This window comes from Ranitomeya variabilis, chromosome 5, assembly GCF_051348905.1.
Source record: "Ranitomeya variabilis isolate aRanVar5 chromosome 5, aRanVar5.hap1, whole genome shotgun sequence".
Lineage (NCBI taxonomy): Eukaryota > Metazoa > Chordata > Amphibia > Anura > Dendrobatidae > Ranitomeya > Ranitomeya variabilis.
The window spans coordinates 284292843-284314938 of record NC_135236.1 but is presented as its reverse complement, the minus strand read 5'-3'; the positions used below and the strand labels follow the sequence as shown (position 1 = coordinate 284314938).

Below are 22096 nucleotides of genomic sequence, written 5' to 3'. Positions count from 1 at the left end.
CATAGGTCTGCTGTTCCACTCTGCAATTGTTCACATCCAACCACCGCTGGGAACAGCAGAAAGGCGGGGATGCCGGGTGTCACACCCACTCATATCTGATATAGATTGCATATCCTAAGGATAGGCCATCAATATAAAAGTACTGGACAATTCCTTTAAGGGAACTTGTCCTTCTCTTAGTTGTTATTTTATGAAATCTATTTACTTATTTATTTTTATTTTATTCACTTACGGTATAAAGCTCCATTAATTCCACAGCACTTTACAGACATTATCGGCACTGTCCCCATTGGGGCTCACAATCTAAATTCCCTATCAGTATGTCTTTGGAGGGTGGGAGGAAACTGGATAGCCCAGAGGAAACCCATGCAAACACGAGAAGAACTTACTTGATAATAACCCATTTTTAAAAAAAGTACAGTATATTATTTATATCTAAACAGGTGATGACTCTATGAGAACTTCTCAGCTCAATGTCGGAACCTCAACTGATGTTTCGCTCAAGATCACAGAGTCAGATTTAAGCCTGTTAACCGCTAGTATCAGAGCCCCATCTGGTAACGAGGAACCTTGTCTTCTGAAAAGATTGCCTAACAGACATATTGGTAAGGAAAAAAATGTAGCTTTACATGGATAAATCCTGTGACATTATTTCTGAATATTTAAAGGTGTTGTCCTCTACTTGGACAACCTTTTCTGACTCCTCATGTTTGCCTCTGTTAAAATAAAAACACCTATACTCATCTCCGGTGCCAGCACCATCCCAGATTGATGGCATTCGTATTTCTGTGGCTCACGTTTCTAATGTCATACAAGTCCAGCACCAAATCAGCGCCGACTTCACTATTCTCGCCTTTGGATGTATTGAACATCAACAGGAAGTCTGAGTTGCCGCTACTCTTTGACTTCCTCTTGATTTTGGTTTTGGCCGAAGGTGGAACAGTGACTTACATCTCTGATTGGAAGATGGGTTCGTGTGACAGAAGAACTTCACATGAGCCCCAGGAATACGAGTGCCAACAGCGTTGGACTGGTGCTGGCACAAGAGGTGAGTATAGGTGTTTTTATTTTAATGGGGCCAAATATGAGGAATGAGGAGTTGTTCAAGTAGTGGACAAAGCCTTTAAAGAATACCTAAACTTGTATTACTTTTTTAATCTGTGAGTGCTTTTTAATTGCAAGCAGATCAGTGGAGGTCCAAGTTCAGAGAACCCCACTAATCACTAAGTCCCCCTCCACACCCCAAGAGGTGCTCAGGTAAGGAGACAGGAGCACATAGCAGGGTATGGATGAAGGCTATGAAGCCTATGCTCTGTACTGTATCTGTACTCTCGCTCTGCGTGCATGCTCAGCCACAAGCTGTACATTCCTGCCGCCTGAGCAGCACACTTCTTGGAAGTTTTTTTAGGGATCGATGGAGGGTCTCAAGACTTGGTTCCCAACCAACCTGCATAAAATTACAAGTGCACTAAAATATAAAAAAGTTATAAAGGTTTAGTTATATTTAAAAAAAATAAAAATAAATAGAGAAAACTGGAAATATTGATACCACTCAAAGCAATATTGCATAAACCTCACAGATAAGGAACGGTCAAATAAAGTCAGGAGAAATTGCAATAACCAAATGAATAAGTTATATTAATATTCAAGATGGAACCTGAAAATGAATAAACAAATAAATTAACACAATCAGAACATACTATAGAGGCTATAAAGATGCTGGAACCTTCTGATTTATCATGTATCAAAACCTACAGGAATCTCCTTCACACCCAAAGAGGTGGGAGAGCATGTAGTAAGTGTGAAGAAGAATGGAAAACATGTTACTAACAGCCCATTTAAGATCATGGTTGGACAGTCTGAGATTGGTGACGCAAGCAAAGTGAAAGTGTCTGGGAAGGGACTGCTGGAAGGCATAACATTTGAGGTGTCTGAATTCATAGTTGACACCAGAAATGCAGGTATGTCTCATACATTTACTGGATTTATTTTAATATGCTAAAATGTCTTTCTTTTGTGAACAATAATATATTTTATATTTTTTTTAGGATATGGAGGTTTAGGTTTGTCTATTGAGGGCCCAAGCAAAGTAGATATAAACTGTGAGGATGTGGAGGACGGAACTTGTAAAGTATCCTACTGTCCTACTGAGCCAGGAACATACATTATAAACATCAAGTTTGCAGAGAAACATGTACCAGGTCATTGCAAGTTATTATTATTACAGTGGTATTACTATTATTATTATTATTATTATTATTATTATTATTCAACCTTGATGATAATGGTCTTGTAATATATAGACATTGATTCTAGTTAAAAAAAAAGACTAACATATACATATATTTAGACTTAGTTTTATATTATCTCTTTGTGAAAAGCAAATAAGGATCAATGCTCTCAATGTGCCCACTGCAGGAAGTCCTTTTATGGTGAAGGTGACAGGTGAAGGACGTATGAAAGAAAGCATAACCAGAAAACGACAAGCTCCCTCTATCGCCAGTATTGGTAGCACATGTGATCTCAACCTCAAGATTCCAGGTATGGAGCCTGATTAAACTGGATAGTTTATAGTCACAAGTCTTTCAAGTAAAATTGGTGCAATTGTACTAAACACTTTATTTTAGCCTTAGGCTGCTTTCACACTTGCGTTTTTGTCTGCAGCGTTTTTTGCACAAAAAACGCATGCGTTTTTTTTTCCTATATTTAACATTGAAAACGCATGCGTTTTTTTGCACATGCGTTTGGTCGCGTTTTCAAACGCATGCGTTTTTTGACTGCATGCGTTCATTTTCAAAAATGCTACCTGCAGTATTTTCTTGCGCGTTTTTTTGCCGCGAAAAAACGCATGCGTTTTTTCGCGGCAAAAAAATGCATTGCTGTCTATGTAAACGCATGCGTTTTTAAGCACATGCGTTTGTTTGCGCTAAAAACGCATGCGTTTTTATAGAAAAAAACCAGAAAACACACTAAAAAGTCACCCACCACCATCAAGGTGATAAAGGGATCCAAACCCTAACCCTAACTCTACCCCTAACCTCACCCCTAACCGTTTAATGAACATTTTCTGACAGTCATATTGCCACGTATTTAAGTGCCACGTATCACGTATTTCAGTGCCACGTATGCCACGTGCCACGTATTTAAGTGCCACGTGCCACATATATAAGTGCCACGTGCCACATATATAAGTGCCACGTGCCACATATATAAGTGCCACGTGCCACGTATTTAAGTGCCACATATTTAAGTGCCACGTGCCACGTATTTAAGTGCCACGTGCCACGTATGTAAGTGCCACGTGCCACGTATTTAAGTGCCACGTGCCACGTATTTAAGTGCCACGTGCCACGTATTTAAGTGCCACGTGCCACGTATTTAAGTGCCACGTGCCACGTATTTAAGTGCCACGTGCCACGTATTTCAGTGCCACGTATGCCACGTGCCACGTATTTAAGTGCCACGTGCCACATATATAAGTGCCACGTGCCACGTATTAAAGTGCCACGTGCCACGTATTTAAGTGCCACGTGCCACGTATTTAAGTGCCACGTGCCACGTATTAAAGTGCCACGTATTTAAGTACCACGTATTTCAGTGCCACGTATTTCAGTCACGTTTAGGGTTAGGGTTAGGGGTAGGGTTAGGGTTAGGGTTTTGTTGTTTTTTCTTGTTTTTTCTTGTGTTTTCTTGTGTTTTCTTGTGTTTTTCTATAAAAACGCATGCGTCTAAAAAACGCATGCGTTTTACCGCGTTTACATGCGTTTTTCACACATGCGTTTTTTTTCAAAACGCATGCAGACAAAAACGCAAGTGTGAAACTAGCCTTAGTCAAAGCCAAATTCTAAAATATGTGCTGTCTTTTTATCTTTTATTTTAGGCAACTGGTTCCAGATGGTCTCAGCCCAAGAGCGCCTGACACGTACATTTACTCGCAGCAGTCATACATACACACGCACTGAACGCACAGAGATCAGCAAGACACGTGGAGGTGAAACCAAGCGTGAAGTGCGGGTGGAGGAATCTACACAGGTTGGAGGTGACCCTTTCCACAATGTTTTTGGAGACTTCCTTGGTCGTGAGAGTCTTGGTTCCTTCAGCAGCATTGCACGACAGGAAGGTTAGTACCGCAGAGCAAGGAAAATAATACATTCAGTGTAATTCAATAAATATTAAACCAAATGTATGATAATATTCATTACTAAATAGTGTTCATTATCTGTTCCAGGTGAAGTAGGTTCTCAGGATATGACAGCTCAAGTGACTAGCCCTTCTGGAAAAACATCAGATGCAGAGATCATTGATGGAGAAGACAGCACTTACAGTGTGCGCTTTGTTCCACAAGAGATGGGAGCTCACACTGTCAGTGTAAAATACAGAGGCCAACATGTTCCTGGGAGTCCTTTCCAGTTCACAGTAGGCCCTATGGGTGAAGGAGGAGCTCACAAAGTCAGAGCAGGAGGCACTGGCTTGGAGAGGGGAGTTGCAGGAGTACCTGGTGAGCTATTATGAAATAATGAACATGAATATAACATACATTATTTGCAAAAGTTATCTATAACAGTTTTTTGCATGTCTATAATGTAATCCTGCAGCTGAGTTCAGCATATGGACTCGAGAGGCTGGAGCTGGTGGTCTATCCATTGCCGTTGAAGGTCCTAGTAAAGCTGAGATCTCATTTGAAGATCGTAAGGATGGTTCATGTGGAGTGTCCTACATTGTACAGGAAGCTGGTGAGATCACACACTTCAAAAGCTGATGAATAAGTGTATTTTTGGCCAACCTTAGTTTATATTGTCATGCTTGTAATATATTTATTAGTAGAACTTCTTATCGTCTAGTAGTAATTAACAATGCCAATTTTAAGTAATGATTTGTATAATACAGGTGACTACGAAGTGTCCATCAAATTTAATGACGAGCATATCCCTGACAGCCCATTTGTGGTACCAGTGGCTTCTCGTTCAGATGATGCACGCAGACTGACTGTCACTAGCCTACAGGTAAATATTACTAATAAAGTCCTTTGGAATTAATATATTTAGGCACAAAATGAGCTAAATATATTTACATACAATTCAATATCATTAATACTAAAAAAATTTGGTGAATCATTCTAGGAGACTGGGTTGAAGGTCAACCAACCAGCCACTTTTGCAGTACAGTTAAATGGAGCTCGCGGAGTCATAGATGCTAAAGTACATACGCCATCTGGAATTGTAGAAGAATGCTACGTGTCAGAAGTGGACAGTGGTAAAATAAGAAATTACTGAACATCCTCCTAAAGATATTAATGGTAATTATGTGGTTTATGACTGATATGTTTCCATCTTATTGTACTTTCAGATAAATACTCCATACGTTTCATTCCTCATGAAAATGGAGTTCATTCAATTGATGTCAAATTCAATGGACGGCATATACCAGGAAGTCCTTTCAAAATCCGTGTGGGTGAGCAGAGCCAGGCTGGTGATCCTGGATTGGTTACAGCCTATGGACCTGGGCTTGAGGGTGGAGTCACCGGTAAGATATGTTACACAAGACATATACGAATTTTATGATCACTATAGTATATCACTTGAGGTTCATAAAACATTTCAAGATTGTTATTTAATTTATAGAATCTTAATGATTTGTGTTTTATTTTCATTCATTATAAGCAATGGTAGTAGTTATTGATTATTATACCTTGTGTGGAGTTATTTTGCTAGTTAGATGCAGTTATATCTTTAAGACTTGAATCATAATACTATCTCATTTCAATTATTAAAAGGGTCGTCCATTCACTTCGATCTTGATGATCAATCCTGAGGATAGGCTATGAACATCAAATAAGTGGAGGTTTCACAACAGCACGGATCAGCTGTTTTCAGCTCTAGCAATGGACATATATAAACAGTGTACAGAGCTGAAATAGTATAGAGGCGATTCTTAGGTACTGCAACTTAGCTCCTATTCACTTCAAGAGGAACTTGACTGCAGTACCCCAAAATAACCAATGTAAATTAAAGAGAGCTGTATTTTTTTCCACACATTGTTTATATCCATAAACATCTAATCAGAGGGGGTGCAGGGTGTTGGTCCTACACTAATACCGATACCCTATCATAAGGTCATCAATATCTAAGTAGTGGACAACCCATTTAATTTCAGAATGTATTCCATTGGCCTTGTCATTTCCAAATCTTACCTTTGTTTTCTCTATTGTTTACACAGGGAGACCTTCTGAATTTATAGTAAATACTTTAAATGCTGGGTCTGGATCTTTATCCGTGACAATTGATGGACCTTCCAAGGTGAAGTTGGACTGCCAAGATTCTCCCGAGGGTTATAAAATATCATATACCCCAATGGCTCCTGGAAATTATCTAATCTCAATCAAATATGGAGGACCACAACACATAGTTGGAAGTCCCTTCAAGGCCCGTGTAACAGGTAAGTTATACCTATACCAAATATTGTTGTTCTTGTTTAAAGGGGTGTTCCAAAGGCAAATAATTTTTCTCCTGACTCCTTATCTATTTAATGCCATAATCTAAGCTATTTTCTAATATATTTGCTTTAAAAATTCCCTACCATTCTCTAACTGCTTTTGTATTCTTTTCCAATTTCCTGTCTGATGACGATTCATTTGAGTATTGCAGTGCATGCTGGGATACTTAAATGAAGCACTGCATAGCCGCTGCCCCCTCCCTGAAACGAAGCATCCTCAGTGACTAGGTTCCTGAGTGTCTCCCTTGTGCAGTGTCTTCCTCTATGTGCAGTCTCCACTAGCGCCCTGTGTGATGAGTGCAACGTCTTGTCTGTTGTCAGCTTAGATGAATATTAATAAGTCGGGAGCAGAGCGGTGTCACCATACCCGGGAAAGACCAGTGACGTTGTCTGCATGCCGGGTATAGTGATAACAGCTCATTACTAACCATCTAAGCTGACAACAGACCGGACACTGTGCTCATCGTACAGGGCCGGGAGGGGGGGAGACTGCGCACAGGGAGACACTCTGCACAAGGGAGACACTCAGCGACAGAGCAGGGACAAACCCCTGAAACAAGCGTCACTGATGACCCTTCATTTCATTGGTCACAGCCTATGTACCCCTGATGATGCATCTTTTGAGTATCCCAGCATGCATTGGGATACGCATATGAATCGTCATCAGACAGGAAATTGGAAAAAAATGCAAAAGCAGTTAGACAGTGTAGTTAGGGAACGGTAGGGAATTTGTAAAGCAAATATATTATAAAATAGCTTAGATTATGGGACTAAACAGATAGGAGTTAGGATAAAAATGCTTTGCTTTCAGATCACACCTTTAAATCTTTCATTCGTATATCACACAACATTTTTGTTTGTCTTTAAATAGGAGCGAGACTTTCTGGTGGTCACAGCCTGCATGAAACCTCGACAGTGCTGGTGGAGACAGTTACAAAATCTTCTGCTTCTGTAGGAGGCTATGGAATGGCAGTGCCTAAATTTACATCTGATGCTTCTAAAGTAGTCTCTAGAGGTGCTGGTCTTTCAAAAGCCTTTGTTGGACAGAAAAACACCTTCACTGTTGACTGCAGCAAAGCAGGTGAGAATAAATATTCTCTATGTTTGAGAGTGGAATTAAATGTGAACAAATATTATTGTTGAGTAAAAAATGTAAAAAGTACAAAACACTCCACACAAAACAAGACATGTTGGCCTCACCATGTATTATTGTTACTTATGTCAACTTTGAATAGCTGCCATGTAATTCTACATTTGCCATATAGCAACTACTATAGGGTAACTATGTGGCCAGCTACAGCTTGAACAGGAAAGTACAGCTGATTAATAGGTGTATGTAGAACTGAACATATGACTTCAAAACTTGCTCTTTAACCCCTTCACCCCCGGAGCTTTTTCCGTTTTTCCATTTTCGTTTTTCGCTACCCTCCTTCCCAGAGCCATAACTTTTTTATTTTTCCGTCAATTTGGCCATGTGAGGGCTTATTTTTTGCGGGACGAGTTGTACTTTTGAACGACATCATTGGTTTTAGCATGTCGTGTACTAGAAAACGGGAAAAAAATTCCAAGTGCAGTGAAATTGCAAAAAAAGTGCAATCCCACACTTGTTTTTTGCTTGCCTATTTTGCTAGGTTCACTAAATGCTAAAACTGACCTGCCATTATGATTCTCCAGGTCACTACGAGTTTATAGACACCTAACATGACTAGGTTATTTTTCACCTAAGTGGTGAAAAAAAATTCCAAACTTTGCAAAAAACAAAACAAAACAAAATTGCGCCATTTTCCGATACTCGTAGCGTCTCCATTTTTCGTGATCTGAGGTCAGGTGAGGGCTTATTTTTTGCGTGCCGAGCTGGCGTTTTTAATGATAGCATTTTAGTGTAGATACGTTCTTTTGATCGCCCGTTATTGCATTTTAATGCAATGTCGTGGCGACCAAAAAAACGTAAATCTGGCGTTTCGAATTTTTTTCTCATTACGCCATTTAGCGATCAGGTTAATGCTTTTTTTTTATTGATAGATCGGGCGATTCTGAACGCGGCGATACCAAATATGTGTAGGTTGGGGGTTTTTTTTATTGATTTATTTTGATTGGGGCGAAAGGGGGGTGATTTAAACTTTTATATTTTTTTTATTTTTTTCACATTTTTAAAAACTTTTTTTTTTTACTTTTGCCATGCTTCTATAGCCTCCATGGGAGGCTAGAAGCAGGCACAGCCCGATCGGCTCTGCTATGCAGCAGTGATCATAAGATCGCTGCTACACAGCAGATTTGCAGGTGTGCTGTGAGCGCCGACCACAGGGGGGCGCTCACAGCCACCGGCAATCAGTAACCATAGAGGTCTCAAGGACCTCTATGGTTACCTTCCTGACACATCGCCGACCCCCGATCATGTGACGGGGGTCGGCGATGCGCTCATATCCGGCCGCACGGCCGGATGCGGTAGTTAAATGCCGCTGTCTGAGTTTGACAGCGGCATTTAACTAGTTAATAGCGGCGGGTGATCGCGATTTCACCCGCCGCTATTGCGCGCACATGTCAGCTGTAAAAAACAGCTGACATGTCGCGACTTTGATGTGCGCTCACCGCCGGAGCGCACATCAAAGCGGGGGTCCCGACATGTGACGTACTATACCGTCACATGTCGGGAAGGGGTTAATAAGAAGAAAGCTTTTTATGATTAACTGAATAGTGTAGTGCAATTATATACAAATCATACACCTGTATAATAAATATATACAGTGGGCATGGAAAGTATTCAGACCCCTTTAAATTTTTCACTCTTTGTTTCATTGCAGCCATTTGGTACATTCAATAAAGTTATTTTTTCATATTAATGTACACTCTGCACCCCATCTTGACTGAAAAAATACAGAAATGCAGACATTTTTGCAAATTTAATAAAAAAGAAAAACTGAAATATCACATGGTCATACGTATTCAGACCCTTTGCTCAGACACTCATATTTGTCACATGCTGTCCATTTCCTTGTGATCCTCCTTGAGATGGTTCTACTCCTTCATTGGAGTCCAGCTGTGTTTTATTAAACTGCTAGGACTTGATTGGAAAGGCACACACCTGTCTATATAAGACCTCACAGCTCACAGTGCATGTCAGACCAAATGAAAATCATGAAGTCAAAGGAACTGGCCAAGGAGCTCAGAGACAGAATTGTGGTAAGGCACATATCTGGCCAAGGTCACAACAGAATTTCTGCAGTACTCAAGGTTCCTAAGGGCACAGTGGCCTCCATAATCCTTAAATGGAAGAAGTTTAGGACCACCAGAAGTCTTCCTAGACCTGGCCGTCCAGCCAAACTGAGCAATAGTTGGAGAAGAGCCTTGGTGAAAGAGGTAAAGAAGAACCCCAAAATCACGGTGGCTGAGCTCCAGAGATGCAGTAGGGAGATGGCAGAAAGTTCCACAAAGTCAACTATCACTGCAGCCCTCCACCAGTTGGACCTTTATGGCAGAGTGGCCTGACGGAAGCCTTTCCTCAGTGCAAAACATATGAAAGCCCGCATAGAGTTTGCTAAAAAAAACACATGAAGGACTCCCAGACTATGAGAAATAAGATTCTCTTGTCTGATGATACGAAGATAGACCTTTTGGATGATAATTCTAAGTGGTATGTGTGGAGAAAACCAGGCACTGCTCATCAACTGCCCAATACAATCCGAACAGTGAAACATGGTGGTGGTGGCAGCATCATGCTATGGGGGCGTTTTTCAGCTGTAGGGACAGGACAACTGGTTGTCATTGAAGGAAATATGAATGCAGCCAAGTACAGAGATATCCCTGATGAAAACCTCTTCCAGAGTGCCCTGGACCTCAGACTTGGCCGTAGGTTCACCTTCCAACAAGACAATGACCCTAAGCACACAGCTAAAATGACAAAAGAGTGGCTTCAGAACAACTCTGTGACCATTCTTGATTGGCCCAACCAGAGCTCTGACCTAAACCCAATTGAGCATCTCTGAAGAGACCTGAAAATAGCTGTCCACGAACGTTCACTATCCAACCTGACGGAACTGGAGAGGATCTGCAAGGGAGAATGGCAGAGGATCCCCAAATTCAGGTGTGAAAAACTTCCCAAGAAGACTCATGGCTGTACTAGCTCAAAAGGGTGCTTCTACTCTATACTGAGCAAAGGGTCTGAATGCATATGACAATGTGATATTTCAGTTTTTCTTTTTTTAATACATTTGCAAAAATTACAACATTTTTGGGGGGGTTTCCGTCAAGATGAGGTGCAGAGTGTACATTAATGAGAAAAAATGAACTTTTTTGAATTTACCAAATGGCTGCAATGAAACAAAGAGAGAAAAATTTAAGGGGGTCTGAATACTTTCCGTAGTACCCACTGTATATATATATATATATATATATATATATATATATATATATACAGTATATATATATATATATATATATATATATATATATATATATATATATATATATAGTATTGCCAAATATATATTTATAGTAACAATGGCACTCGCTTGAGGGCAATATGAGGTATCACAGGAACAGTGTCTATTTAAAAGTTCAGCTGAATTATTGCAGTCCTCATAAACCACATCTGTTGTGAATTTGGATTCTGGGCTCCCCCGGTGGCTACTGGTGGAATTGAATTGGTGTCTTCATCTTCTCTGTTCACCTGTTCCCATCAAGATGTGGGAGTCGCTATATAACCTTGCTGCTCTGTTAGTTGCTTGCCGGTCAACAATGTTATCAGAAGCCTCTCTGTGCTTGTTCCTGCTCCTAGACAACTACTAGATAAGTTGGACTCTTGTCCATGTTTGTTTTTGCATTTTTGTTCCAGTTCACAGCTGTAGTTTCGTTACTGTGTCTGGAAAGCTCTTGTGAACAGGAATTGCCACTCTGGTGTTATGAGTTAATGCCAGAGTTTTAAAGTAATTTCTGGATGGTGTTTTGATAGGGTTTTCAGCTGACCATGAAAGTGTCCTTTCTGTCTTCTGCTATGTAGTAAGTGGACCTCAAATTTGCTAAACCTATTTTCATACTACGTTTGTTATTTCATCTTTATTCACCGCCAATACATGTGGGGGGCCTCTGTCTCCTTTCGGGGTATTTCTCTAGAGGTGAGCTAGGACTGATATTTTCCTCTGCTAGCATTATTTAGTCCTCCGGCTGGTGCTGGGCATCTAGAATCAACGTAGGCATGCTACCCGGCCACTGCTAGTTGTGCGTTAGGTTTAGTTCATGGTCAGCTCAGTTCCCATCTTCCAAGAGCTAGTTCCTATATATGCTTATGCTATGTTCTCTTGCCATTGAGATCATGACAGTTTGACCGGACCACTAAAGGGTTAAAATCCTTGACTGAGAAAGGAGAGAAATAAGTAGTCTGCTGAAATTTTTTTTTTTTTTCTCTCCTTCTAATCTTTGAATGGCTCTGTGTCCACCTGTTTGTAATGGATCTTCAGAGTGTAACTGCAGGTTTGAATAATCTCGCCATGAAGGTACAAAATTTGCAAGATTTTGTTTGTCATGCACCTGTATCTGAGCCGAGAATTCCTTTGCCGGAATTTTTCTCGGGGAATAGATCTGGGTTTCAGAATTTTCGAAATAATTGCAAATTATTTTTGTCCCTGAAATCTCGCTCTGCCGGAGACCCTGCACAGCAGGTCAGGATTGTGATTTCCTTGCTCCGGGGCGACCCTCAAGACTGGGCTTTTTCATTGACACCAGGGGATCCTGCGTTGCTCAATGTGGATGCGTTTTTTCTGGCCTTGGGGTTGCTTTATGACGAACCTCATTTGGAGCTTCAGGCAGAAAAAACTTTGATGTCCCTATCTCAGGGGCAAGATGACGCGGAAATTTACTGCCAAAGATTCCGTAAATGGTCTGTGCTTACTCAGTGGAATGAGTGCGCCCTGGCGGCGACTTTCAGAGAGGGTCTCTCTGATGCCATTAAGGATGTTATGGTGGGGTTCCCTGTGCCTGCGGGTCTGAATGAGTCCATGACAATGGCTATTCAGATCGATAGGCGTTTGCGGGAGCGCAAACCAGTGCACCATCTGGCGGTGTCCACTGAGAAGTCGCCAGAGAGTATGCAGTGTGATAGAATTCTGTCCCGAAGCGAGCGGCAGAATTTTAGACGGAAAAATGGGTTGTGTTTCTATTGTGGTGATTCTACTCATGTTATATCAGCATGCTCTAAGCGCACTAAAAAGCTTGGTAAATCTGTTTCCATTTGCACCTTACCGTCTAAGTTTATTCTATCTGTGACCCTGATTTGCTCTTTGTCATCTATTACCACGGACGCCTATGTCGACTCTGGCGCCGCTTTGAGTCTTATGGATTGGTCCTTTGCCAAACGCTGTGGGTATGATTTAGAGCCTTTGGAGACTCCTATTCCTCTGAAGGGGATTGACTCCACCCCATTGGCTAATAAAAAACCACAATACTGGACACAAGTAACTATGCGTATTAATCCGGATCACCAGGAGATTATTCGCTTTCTGGTGCTGTATAATCTACATGATGATTTGGTGCTAGGATTGCCTTGGCTGCAATCTCACAACCCAGTCCTCGACTGGAGAGCTATGTCTGTGTTGAGCTGGGGATGTAAGGGGGCTCATGGGGATGTACCTGTGGTTTCCATTTCATCATCTATTCCCTCTGAAATTCCTGAGTTCCTGTCTGACTATCGTGACGTCTTTGAAGAATCCAAGCTTGGTTCGTTACCTCCGCACCGAGAGTGCGATTGTGCCATAGATTTAATCCCGGGTAGTAAATACCCAAAGGGTCGTTTATTTAATCTGTCTGTGCCTGAACATGCTGCTATGCGAGAATATATAAAGGAGTCCTTGGAAAAGGGACATATTCGTCCATCGTCATCTCCCTTAGGAGCCGGTTTTTTCTTTGTGTCAAAAAAAGACGGCTCTTTGAGACCATGTATTGATTATCGGCTTTTGAATAAAATCACTGTTAAATATCAATACCCATTGCCGTTGCTGACCGATTTGACTAAGAAGGGTGCTGATGTTGCTGATTGGTCCCCTGATGCTGTGGAGGCCTTTCGGGAGCTTAAGCGCCGTTTTTCCTCTGCCCCTGTGTTGCGTCAGCCTGATGTTGCTCTACCTTTTCAGGTTGAGGTCGACGCTTCTGAGATCGGAGCTGGGGCAGTGTTGTCGCAGAAAAGTTCTGACTGCTCCGTGATGAGGCCTTGTGCCTTCTTTTCCCGTAAATTTTCGCCCGCTGAGCGGAATTATGATGTTGGGAATCGGGAGCTTTTGGCCATGAAGTGGGCTTTTGAGGAGTGGCGCCATTGGCTTGAGGGGGCCAGACATCAGGTGGTGGTATTGACTGACCACAAAAATTTGATTTATCTTGAGACCGCCAGGCGCCTGAATCCTAGACAGGCGCGCTGGTCATTATTTTTCTCTCGGTTTAATTTTGTGGTGTCATACCTACCGGGTTCTAAGAATGTTAAGGCGGATGCCCTTTCTAGGAGTTTTGAGCCTGACTCGCCTGGTAACTCTGAGCCCACAGGTATCCTTAAGGATGGAGTGGTATTGTCAGCCGTTTCTCCAGACCTGCGGCGGGCCTTGCAGGAGTTTCAGGCGGATAGACCTGATCGTTGCCCACCTGATAAACTGTTTGTTCCTGATGATTGGACCAGTAGAGTCATCTCTGAGGTTCATTCTTCTGCGTTGGCAGGTCATCCTGGCATTTTTGGTACCAGGGATTTGGTGGCAAGGTCCTTCTGGTGGCCTTCCCTGTCACGAGATGTGCGAGGCTTTGTGCAGTCTTGTGACGTTTGTGCTCGGGCCAAGCCTTGTTGTTCTCGGGCTAGTGGATTATTGTTACCCTTGCCTATTCCTAAGAGGCCTTGGACGCACATCTCGATGGATTTTATTTCAGATCTGCCTGTTTCTCAGAAGATGTCTGTCATCTGGGTGGTGTGTGACCGTTTCTCTAAGATGGTCCATTTGGTTCCTCTGCCCAAGTTGCCTTCTTCTTCCGAGTTGGTTCCTCTGTTTTTTCAAAATGTTGTTCGTTTGCATGGTATTCCTGAGAATATCGTTTCTGACAGAGGGACCCAATTCGTGTCTAGATTTTGGCGGGCATTCTGTGCTAGGATGGGCATAGATTTATCTTTTTCGTCCGCTTTCCATCCTCAGACGAATGGCCAGACCGAGCGGATTAATCAGACCCTGGAGACATATCTGAGGTGTTTTGTGTCTGCTGACCAGGATGATTGGGTTGCTTTTTTGCCATTGGCGGAGTTCGCTCTCAATAATCGGGCCAGCTCTGCCACTTTGGTGTCCCCGTTTTTCTGTAATTCGGGGTTTCATCCTCGATTTTCCTCTGGTCAGGTGGAATCTTCGGATTGTCCTGGAGTGGATGCTGTGGTGGAGAGATTGCATCAGATCTGGGGGCAGGTGGTGGACAATTTGAGGTTGTCCCAGGAGAAGACTCAGCTTTTTGCCAACCGCCACCGTCGTGTTGGTCCTCGGCTTTGTGTTGGGGATTTGGTGTGGTTGTCTTCTCGTTTTGTCCCTATGAGGGTCTCTTCTCCTAAGTTTAAGCCTCGGTTCATCGGCCCGTATAAGATATTGGAGATTCTTAACCCTGTTTCCTTCCGTTTGGACCTCCCTGCATCCTTTTCTATTCATAACGTTTTTCATCGGTCTTTATTGCGCAGGTATGAGGTACCGGTTGTGCCTTCCGTTGAGCCTCCTGCTCCGGTGTTGGTTGAGGGTGAGTTGGAGTACGTTGTGGAGAAAATCTTGGACTCTCGTGTTTCCAGACGGAGACTCCAGTATCTGGTCAAGTGGAAGGGATACGGCCAGGAGGATAATTCTTGGGTGAATGCATCTGATGTTCATGCCTCTGATCTGGTTCGTGCCTTTCATAGGGCCCATCCTGATCGCCCTGGTGGTTCTGGTGAGGGTTCGGTGCCCCCTCCTTGAGGGGGGGGTACTGTTGTGAATTTGGATTCTGGGCTCCCCCGGTGGCTACTGGTGGAATTGAATTGGTGTCTTCATCTTCTCTGTTCACCTGTTCCCATCAAGATGTGGGAGTCGCTATATAACCTTGCTGCTCTGTTAGTTGCTTGCCGGTCAACAATGTTATCAGAAGCCTCTCTGTGCTTGTTCCTGCTCCTAGACAACTACTAGATAAGTTGGACTCTTGTCCATGTTTGTTTTTGCATTTTTGTTCCAGTTCACAGCTGTAGTTTCGTTACTGTGTCTGGAAAGCTCTTGTGAACAGGAATTGCCACTCTGGTGTTATGAGTTAATGCCAGAGTTTTAAAGTAATTTCTGGATGGTGTTTTGATAGGGTTTTCAGCTGACCATGAAAGTGTCCTTTCTGTCTTCTGCTATGTAGTAAGTGGACCTCAAATTTGCTAAACCTATTTTCATACTACGTTTGTTATTTCATCTTTATTCACCGCCAATACATGTGGGGGGCCTCTGTCTCCTTTCGGGGTATTTCTCTAGAGGTGAGCTAGGACTGATATTTTCCTCTGCTAGCATTATTTAGTCCTCCGGCTGGTGCTGGGCATCTAGAATCAACGTAGGCATGCTACCCGGCCACTGCTAGTTGTGCGTTAGGTTTAGTTCATGGTCAGCTCAGTTCCCATCTTCCAAGAGCTAGTTCCTATATATGCTTATGCTATGTTCTCTTGCCATTGAGATCATGACACACATCACAGGAAACTCAAATCCGGGCCTCTTACAGCTCAAAGCATAACATAAAGCAAAATTTCTATACAATAGTACTGGTTAGCCCGCATATCTTAGAGTCCAGTTTCATAGTCCTTTAGCAAAGGCACTCAATCCAGGAGATCTGCACACCTCCATATACACAGCCATTGGTGAGACAAACAGGTCTCAATTTACAAAGTGAACCACACCCAGGAGTGGGGATATGGTGAGCCGCCTTCTCTCCCAACTCTTCAGCTGGTCATAATCAAATTGTCATGGCTGATTAACTCTTTTTAATCCTATATGTGGTAAAGCATTTCTTCAGGTTTAGCTCACATCCACTAGGTGTCCTACAGCCACCTTACAACATATATATATATATATATATATATATATATATATATATACCGTATTTTCCGGCTTTTTAACCCCTGAAAATCTTCTCAAAAGTCGGGGGTCATCTTATTCGCCCGCTACGGCGTGTGCAGGGAGCGGTCCTGGATGGTTCCCAGGGTCTGGAAGAGAGGAGACTCTCCTTCAGTCCCTGGGATCCATATTCATGTAAAAAAAGAATAAAAATAAAAAATATGGATATACTGTACTTACCTTCCGACTGCCCCCGGGTCTCAGCGGTGCAAGCAGCGGCCTCCGTTCCCAAGGATGCATTGCGCGAAGGACCAGAGATGACATCATGGTAACTATATCCATATTTTTTATTTGTATTCTTTTTTTTTACATGAATATGGATCCCAGGGCCTGAAGGAGAGTCTCCTCTCCTCCAGACCCTGGGAACCATCCGGACCGCACACGCCGTATAAGACGACACCCGGCGTATAAGATGACCCCCGTCTTATACGGCGAGTATATCCCAAACTCCATATTTTATATGGAAAAGCTAGGGGTCGTCTTATACGCCCAATTGTCTTATACACCAGAAAATACGGTATATATTTACAAATATAATGTCTACTGTAACGTGGCCACAGTACTCTTCTTATGGTGTGTTCTTTTAGCACCTAACAGGATTATGTCTTCCCTTTTTACTGAAAATTACTGGTTACTTTGATTTTTGTGTTAAAAAGTACTAGTATATGCAGTCATGGCTGAAAGTGTTGGCACTAGTGATGAGCGAATATACTCGTTACTCGAGATTTCTCGAGCATGCTCGGGGGTCCTCCGAGTATTTTTTAGTGCGCGGAGATTTAGTTTTTCTTGCCGCAGCTGAATGATTTACATCTGTTAGCCAGCATAAGTACATGGGGGGGTTGCCTGGTTGCTAGGGAATCCCTAGTTGGCACCCTTGAAATTGTTTCAGAAAATGAAGTATTTCTCCAGGAAATAATTGCAACTACACATGTTATATTATACACATTTAATTTTCTTTTATGTGTTGGAACAATACAAAATAAAACAAAGAGGAAAAAAAGGCCAATTGGGCATCATTTCACATGAAGCCTCAAAAATGGGCCAGGCAAAATTTTGGCTAATTCAACTTAATATTTAGTTGCACACCCTTTGGAAATAAATAACTGCAATCAATAGCTTCCTATAACCACCAACAAGCTTCTTATACTTCGCAATTAGATTTTAGACCACTCTTCTTTTGCAAACTGCTCCAGGTCCCTCATATTTGCTGCCAACAGCAATTTTAAAATCTCTCCACAAATGTTCAATCGGATTGGTCACTTCAGAACTCTCCAGCACTTTGTTTCCATCCATTACTGGGTGCTTCTTGAAATATGTTTGGTGTCATGCTGGAAGACCCATGACCTAGGACTAGAGATGAGCGAACCGTTCAAGGCGAACATTCTGATGTTTGCCGAACAGTTCATCAAACATATCCGAACCCCACTGAACTCAATGGGAGGCAAAGCCAAACGCATAGACTACATCTTCAGAGGGGACAAAAATCTGCCAAAACAGCTCAAAATTAGGGGTGGACACCAGGAAAAGTGGGAGTACAAATAGTGTAATTGTGCAGCATGGATGCATGGGGCAGGACCTGAGACAGGGCTCAAACCAACATTTCTAGCTTAAACATTGATCAGTAAAAGGTGGATGAGTGACAGGTGTAGGGCTGGTGGCCTGAGAGCCCTGCCAAATAGAAGCAACACACATGAAGGAGACCCAACCTGCAGTCCAAATTTCCAAAAATTAGGGGCATATACCAGGAAAAGTGGCATCAATTGACCCACAGAAATTTGATAATGGACAGCAGCAGTCAGCCATGGGCCATGCATGAGGTATCAGGTTCTGGGCCAGCATTTAGAGCTTTGAATTTAAGTTTAAATTAAGACAAGGTGAGTGAGTGATACCTCATGCAACAGCTCAAACTGCTTTTCTGCTCAGCCACACTCAGGTGCCACAAACATTAGCTTGGTAGACCACTAATGTTAAAAAACTTTAATGATAGTAACACTGGTAGTTGACTGATCAATTCAACCGCAGAAATTTTATAATGGCACAGCAGCAGTCAGCTAGGGTCCATGCATGAGGTATCAGGGTCTGGGCCAGCATTTAGAGCATTGAATTTAAGTTTGAATTAAGACGAGGTGGGTGAGGGACCGGTATAAGCCTGCTGTGCTGAGAGCACTAATACCTTAAGCAACAGCTCAAACTGCTTTTCTCCTCAGCCATACTCAGGTGGCACAAATATCAGCTTTGTAGACTACTATTGTTAGAGACAGTTAAGGATAGTAACACAGGTAGATGACTGAAAGTAAGTGCAGGCCTGTCATTCTGGGAGCCCTACTGCTACAGGCAACACACATGAAGGAGACCCAACTTGGAGTCTCCACATTTCCAAAAATTATTGCCACACACCACTAAAGTGCCATCAATTTTCCCAAAGTAGAAATCATATCATGGGGCTCCGACATCCCTTTCACTACGGGCAACCCACCAGATGGAGACCCAACTTGGAGTCCCATCATTTCAAAAAGTTATTGCCACACACCACTAAAATGCCATCAATTTCCCCAAAGTAGAAATAATTTCATGGGGCTCTGACACCTCTTCCACTATAGTCAACCCACCAGATGGAGGCCCTACTTGGTCTCCACATTTCATTGTAAATCCATGACTTGTTCATCTTGAGGAAAGTTAGGTGGTCTACACTTTGATGGAACAGCAGTATGAGCTTATATTCAGGACACCACCAGTAGCGCTGAAGGCATGTTCTGATAGAACGCTGGCTGCCGTGCATGACAAAACCTCCCAGGCGTGACAGACACGCGAGCTCAGGCCACTCTTCCATTTTTGAAGACCAAGATGCAAAAGCGTCCAACCCTCCCGATGCCATTGATATTGAGCTCAAGATACTCCTGCACTATCCACACCAGAAAGGAAGATGAGTAGCCCATCCAGTTACAGATGTTGTCAGTTGTCTTTGAATAGGACAAGATGGTGTTTGTTCAGTAAAGCTTTCAGTAACATTACCACCTAACCCATGTACACTGTGTTCCAAATTATTATGCAAATAATATTTCCTCATATTTTCTCTAAATTACCTATCTGAATTGCAGTCATTGTTATTTTCCAGTCATCTACTATTCTAGTATAATTGCAATGTTTTGGAACAAACTGCCTATGAAAACAGTATCTTTTTAAAAAAAATAAACACTCAAAATGCATGTTCCAAATTATTATGCACAGCAGAGTTTTCAACCTTTTTTTTTATTTTGAACAAAAAAATGGTCAATTGTGAAGTTATAAGCATTATCAGCTTATTACAAAATGAAATCAAACAGTTTTCAAGTGAAAACTTTATTCTAGGTGATGTTACATTTGCACATAGGACCCCTTGTTCGAAAGAAGCTTCTGAACTCTCTCGTCCATTGAATTTTTCAGTTTTTGGATGGTTTCTGCTTCAATTGTTTTGCATGTGGACAGAATACCCTCCCAGAGCTGTTGCTTAGATGTGAACTGCCTCCCGCCATCATAGACACTCCTTTTGATGATGCTCCAGAGGTTCTCAATGGGGTTGAGGTCAGGGGAAGATGGTGGCCACACCATAAGTTTGTCCTCTTTTATGCCCATAGCAGCCAGAGATGCAGATGTGTTTTTTGCAGCATGAGACGGTGCATTATCATGCATGAAAATGATCTTGCTGCGGAAAGCACGTTCTTCCTCTTGAACCATGGCAGGAAGTGTTGTTTTAGAAACTCCACATAGATTATGGAGTTCATCTTTACCCCTTCAGGGATCATAAAGGGGCCGACAATCTCTCTCCCCATGATTCCAGCCCAAAACATTACTCCACCTCCTCCTTGTTGGCGCCTTAGCCGTGTTTTCATGGGGTGTCCATCAACCAGCCATCCTCCACTGCATCCATCTGGATCATCAAGCGTTGCATGGCACTCATCGGTGAACAAAACAGTTTGGAAGTCAGTTTTCATGTATCGTTTGGCCCACTAGAGCCGTTTCTGCTTGTGTGCAGTGGATAGAGGTGGTCGACAGGATGGCTTATGCACAGCTGCAAACCTCTGAAGGACCCTGCATCTTGTTGTTCTGGGGACGTTGGAGGCACCAGCAGCTTCAAAAACTTGTCTGCTGCTATGACAAGGCATTTTTGCAGCTGCTTTTAACCTTACGCAATTGCCTGTTGGAAAGAGTCCTCAATTTTTCCTTATCAGCACGCACACGTGTGTGCTGGGAATCAGCTACATACTTCTTGATTGTGCGATGATCACGATGAAGTGTCTTGGCAATGTTGACTGTAGTCATGCCTTGACCTAAATACTCCACAATTTGTTGCTTCTCAGCAGCCGACACATCCTTTTTCTTTCCCATTTTGGCAAAAAATGTAGGCTGCTTAATAATGTGGAACAGCCTTCTTAAGTAGTCTTGCCTTTATTTCGACACAGCTGCCAAACTAATTTGCACAGGTATCTGCAATTGCTTTCAGTGATATAAAGAGCCCTGACACACATCACCATCAATGAGTTTAAATGACAAACAAAAAAATTCTAACCTTATCACTCATAAACTCTTTGTGCATAATAATTTGGAACACAGTGTACACCTTGAACAGCAAGCCTATCACCCTTCCACCACTACCTCACTTTTTCCCACTCATATTGGATGTACCCTTCCCCATTTTTAACCAGCTTTTTCACAACCGTAGGCCAAGACCTGTCAGTTACCTGTCACTAAATTAACAATCAGTATTTATTTGCTGAGATAGTGTGGACTGGTGTATAACCCACACTATTAGCAGAAAGGCTTTAGATTATTAAATGTGGCCTGGTGTCTGGCCCACACCATCAGCACAAACTATTTAAATTCTGAAACGTGGCCTGGTGTATGGCCCACACTATTATCAGAAATGATTTAGATTCGGAAATATGGCCTGGTGTCTGACCCACACTATTAGCACAAACGATTTATATTCTGAAATGTGACCTGGTCTCTAGCCCACTCTATTAGCAGAAAGAATTTAGATTCTGAAATGTGAACTCCTGGCTGGACCACACTATTAGCACAAACGATATAGATTCTGAAATTTGACTTGGTGTATGGTCCACGCTATTAGCAGAAAGGATATAGATTCTGAAATGTGGCCTGGTGTCTGTTGTACACTATTAGCACAAACTATTTTGATTATGAAATGTGGCCTGTTGTATGGCCCACACTGTTAGTAGAAAGGCTTTAGATTATTAAATGTGACCTGGTGTCTGGCCCACACCATCAGCACAAACTACCGTATTTTCTGGTGTATAAGACGACTGGGCGTATAAGACGACCCCCAACTGTTCTAAAATATGGAATTTGGGATATACCCGCCGCATAAGACGGGGGTCATCTTATACGCCCAGTCATCTTATACGGCGTGTGGTTCCCAGGGTCTGGAGGAGAGGAGACTCTCCTTCAGGCCCTGGGATCCATATTCATGTAAAAAATAAAGAATACATTTATTC

At 42.4% G+C, this 22096-nt stretch overlaps 1 protein-coding gene across 4 annotated transcripts in view; it reads left to right on the top strand.

Moving 5' to 3' along the window:
- The window catches only part of FLNC (filamin C), an 84265-nt gene that overhangs the window by 58935 nt on the left and 3234 nt on the right, over window positions 1-22096 (top strand). For all 4 annotated transcript variants that reach the window (XM_077264388.1, XM_077264387.1, XM_077264386.1 and 1 more), the window contains 12 exons: window positions 444-605; window positions 1758-1961; window positions 2049-2201; window positions 2419-2541; window positions 3881-4120; window positions 4229-4498; window positions 4596-4733; window positions 4888-5003; window positions 5121-5253; window positions 5347-5523; window positions 6217-6435; window positions 7364-7573. In XM_077264388.1, coding sequence (XP_077120503.1) covers window positions 444-605; window positions 1758-1961; window positions 2049-2201; window positions 2419-2541; window positions 3881-4120; window positions 4229-4498; window positions 4596-4733; window positions 4888-5003; window positions 5121-5253; window positions 5347-5523; window positions 6217-6435; window positions 7364-7573 — 2145 coding nt within the window. The remainder of the gene's footprint in view (window positions 1-443; window positions 606-1757; window positions 1962-2048; window positions 2202-2418; window positions 2542-3880; window positions 4121-4228; window positions 4499-4595; window positions 4734-4887; window positions 5004-5120; window positions 5254-5346; window positions 5524-6216; window positions 6436-7363; window positions 7574-22096) is intronic.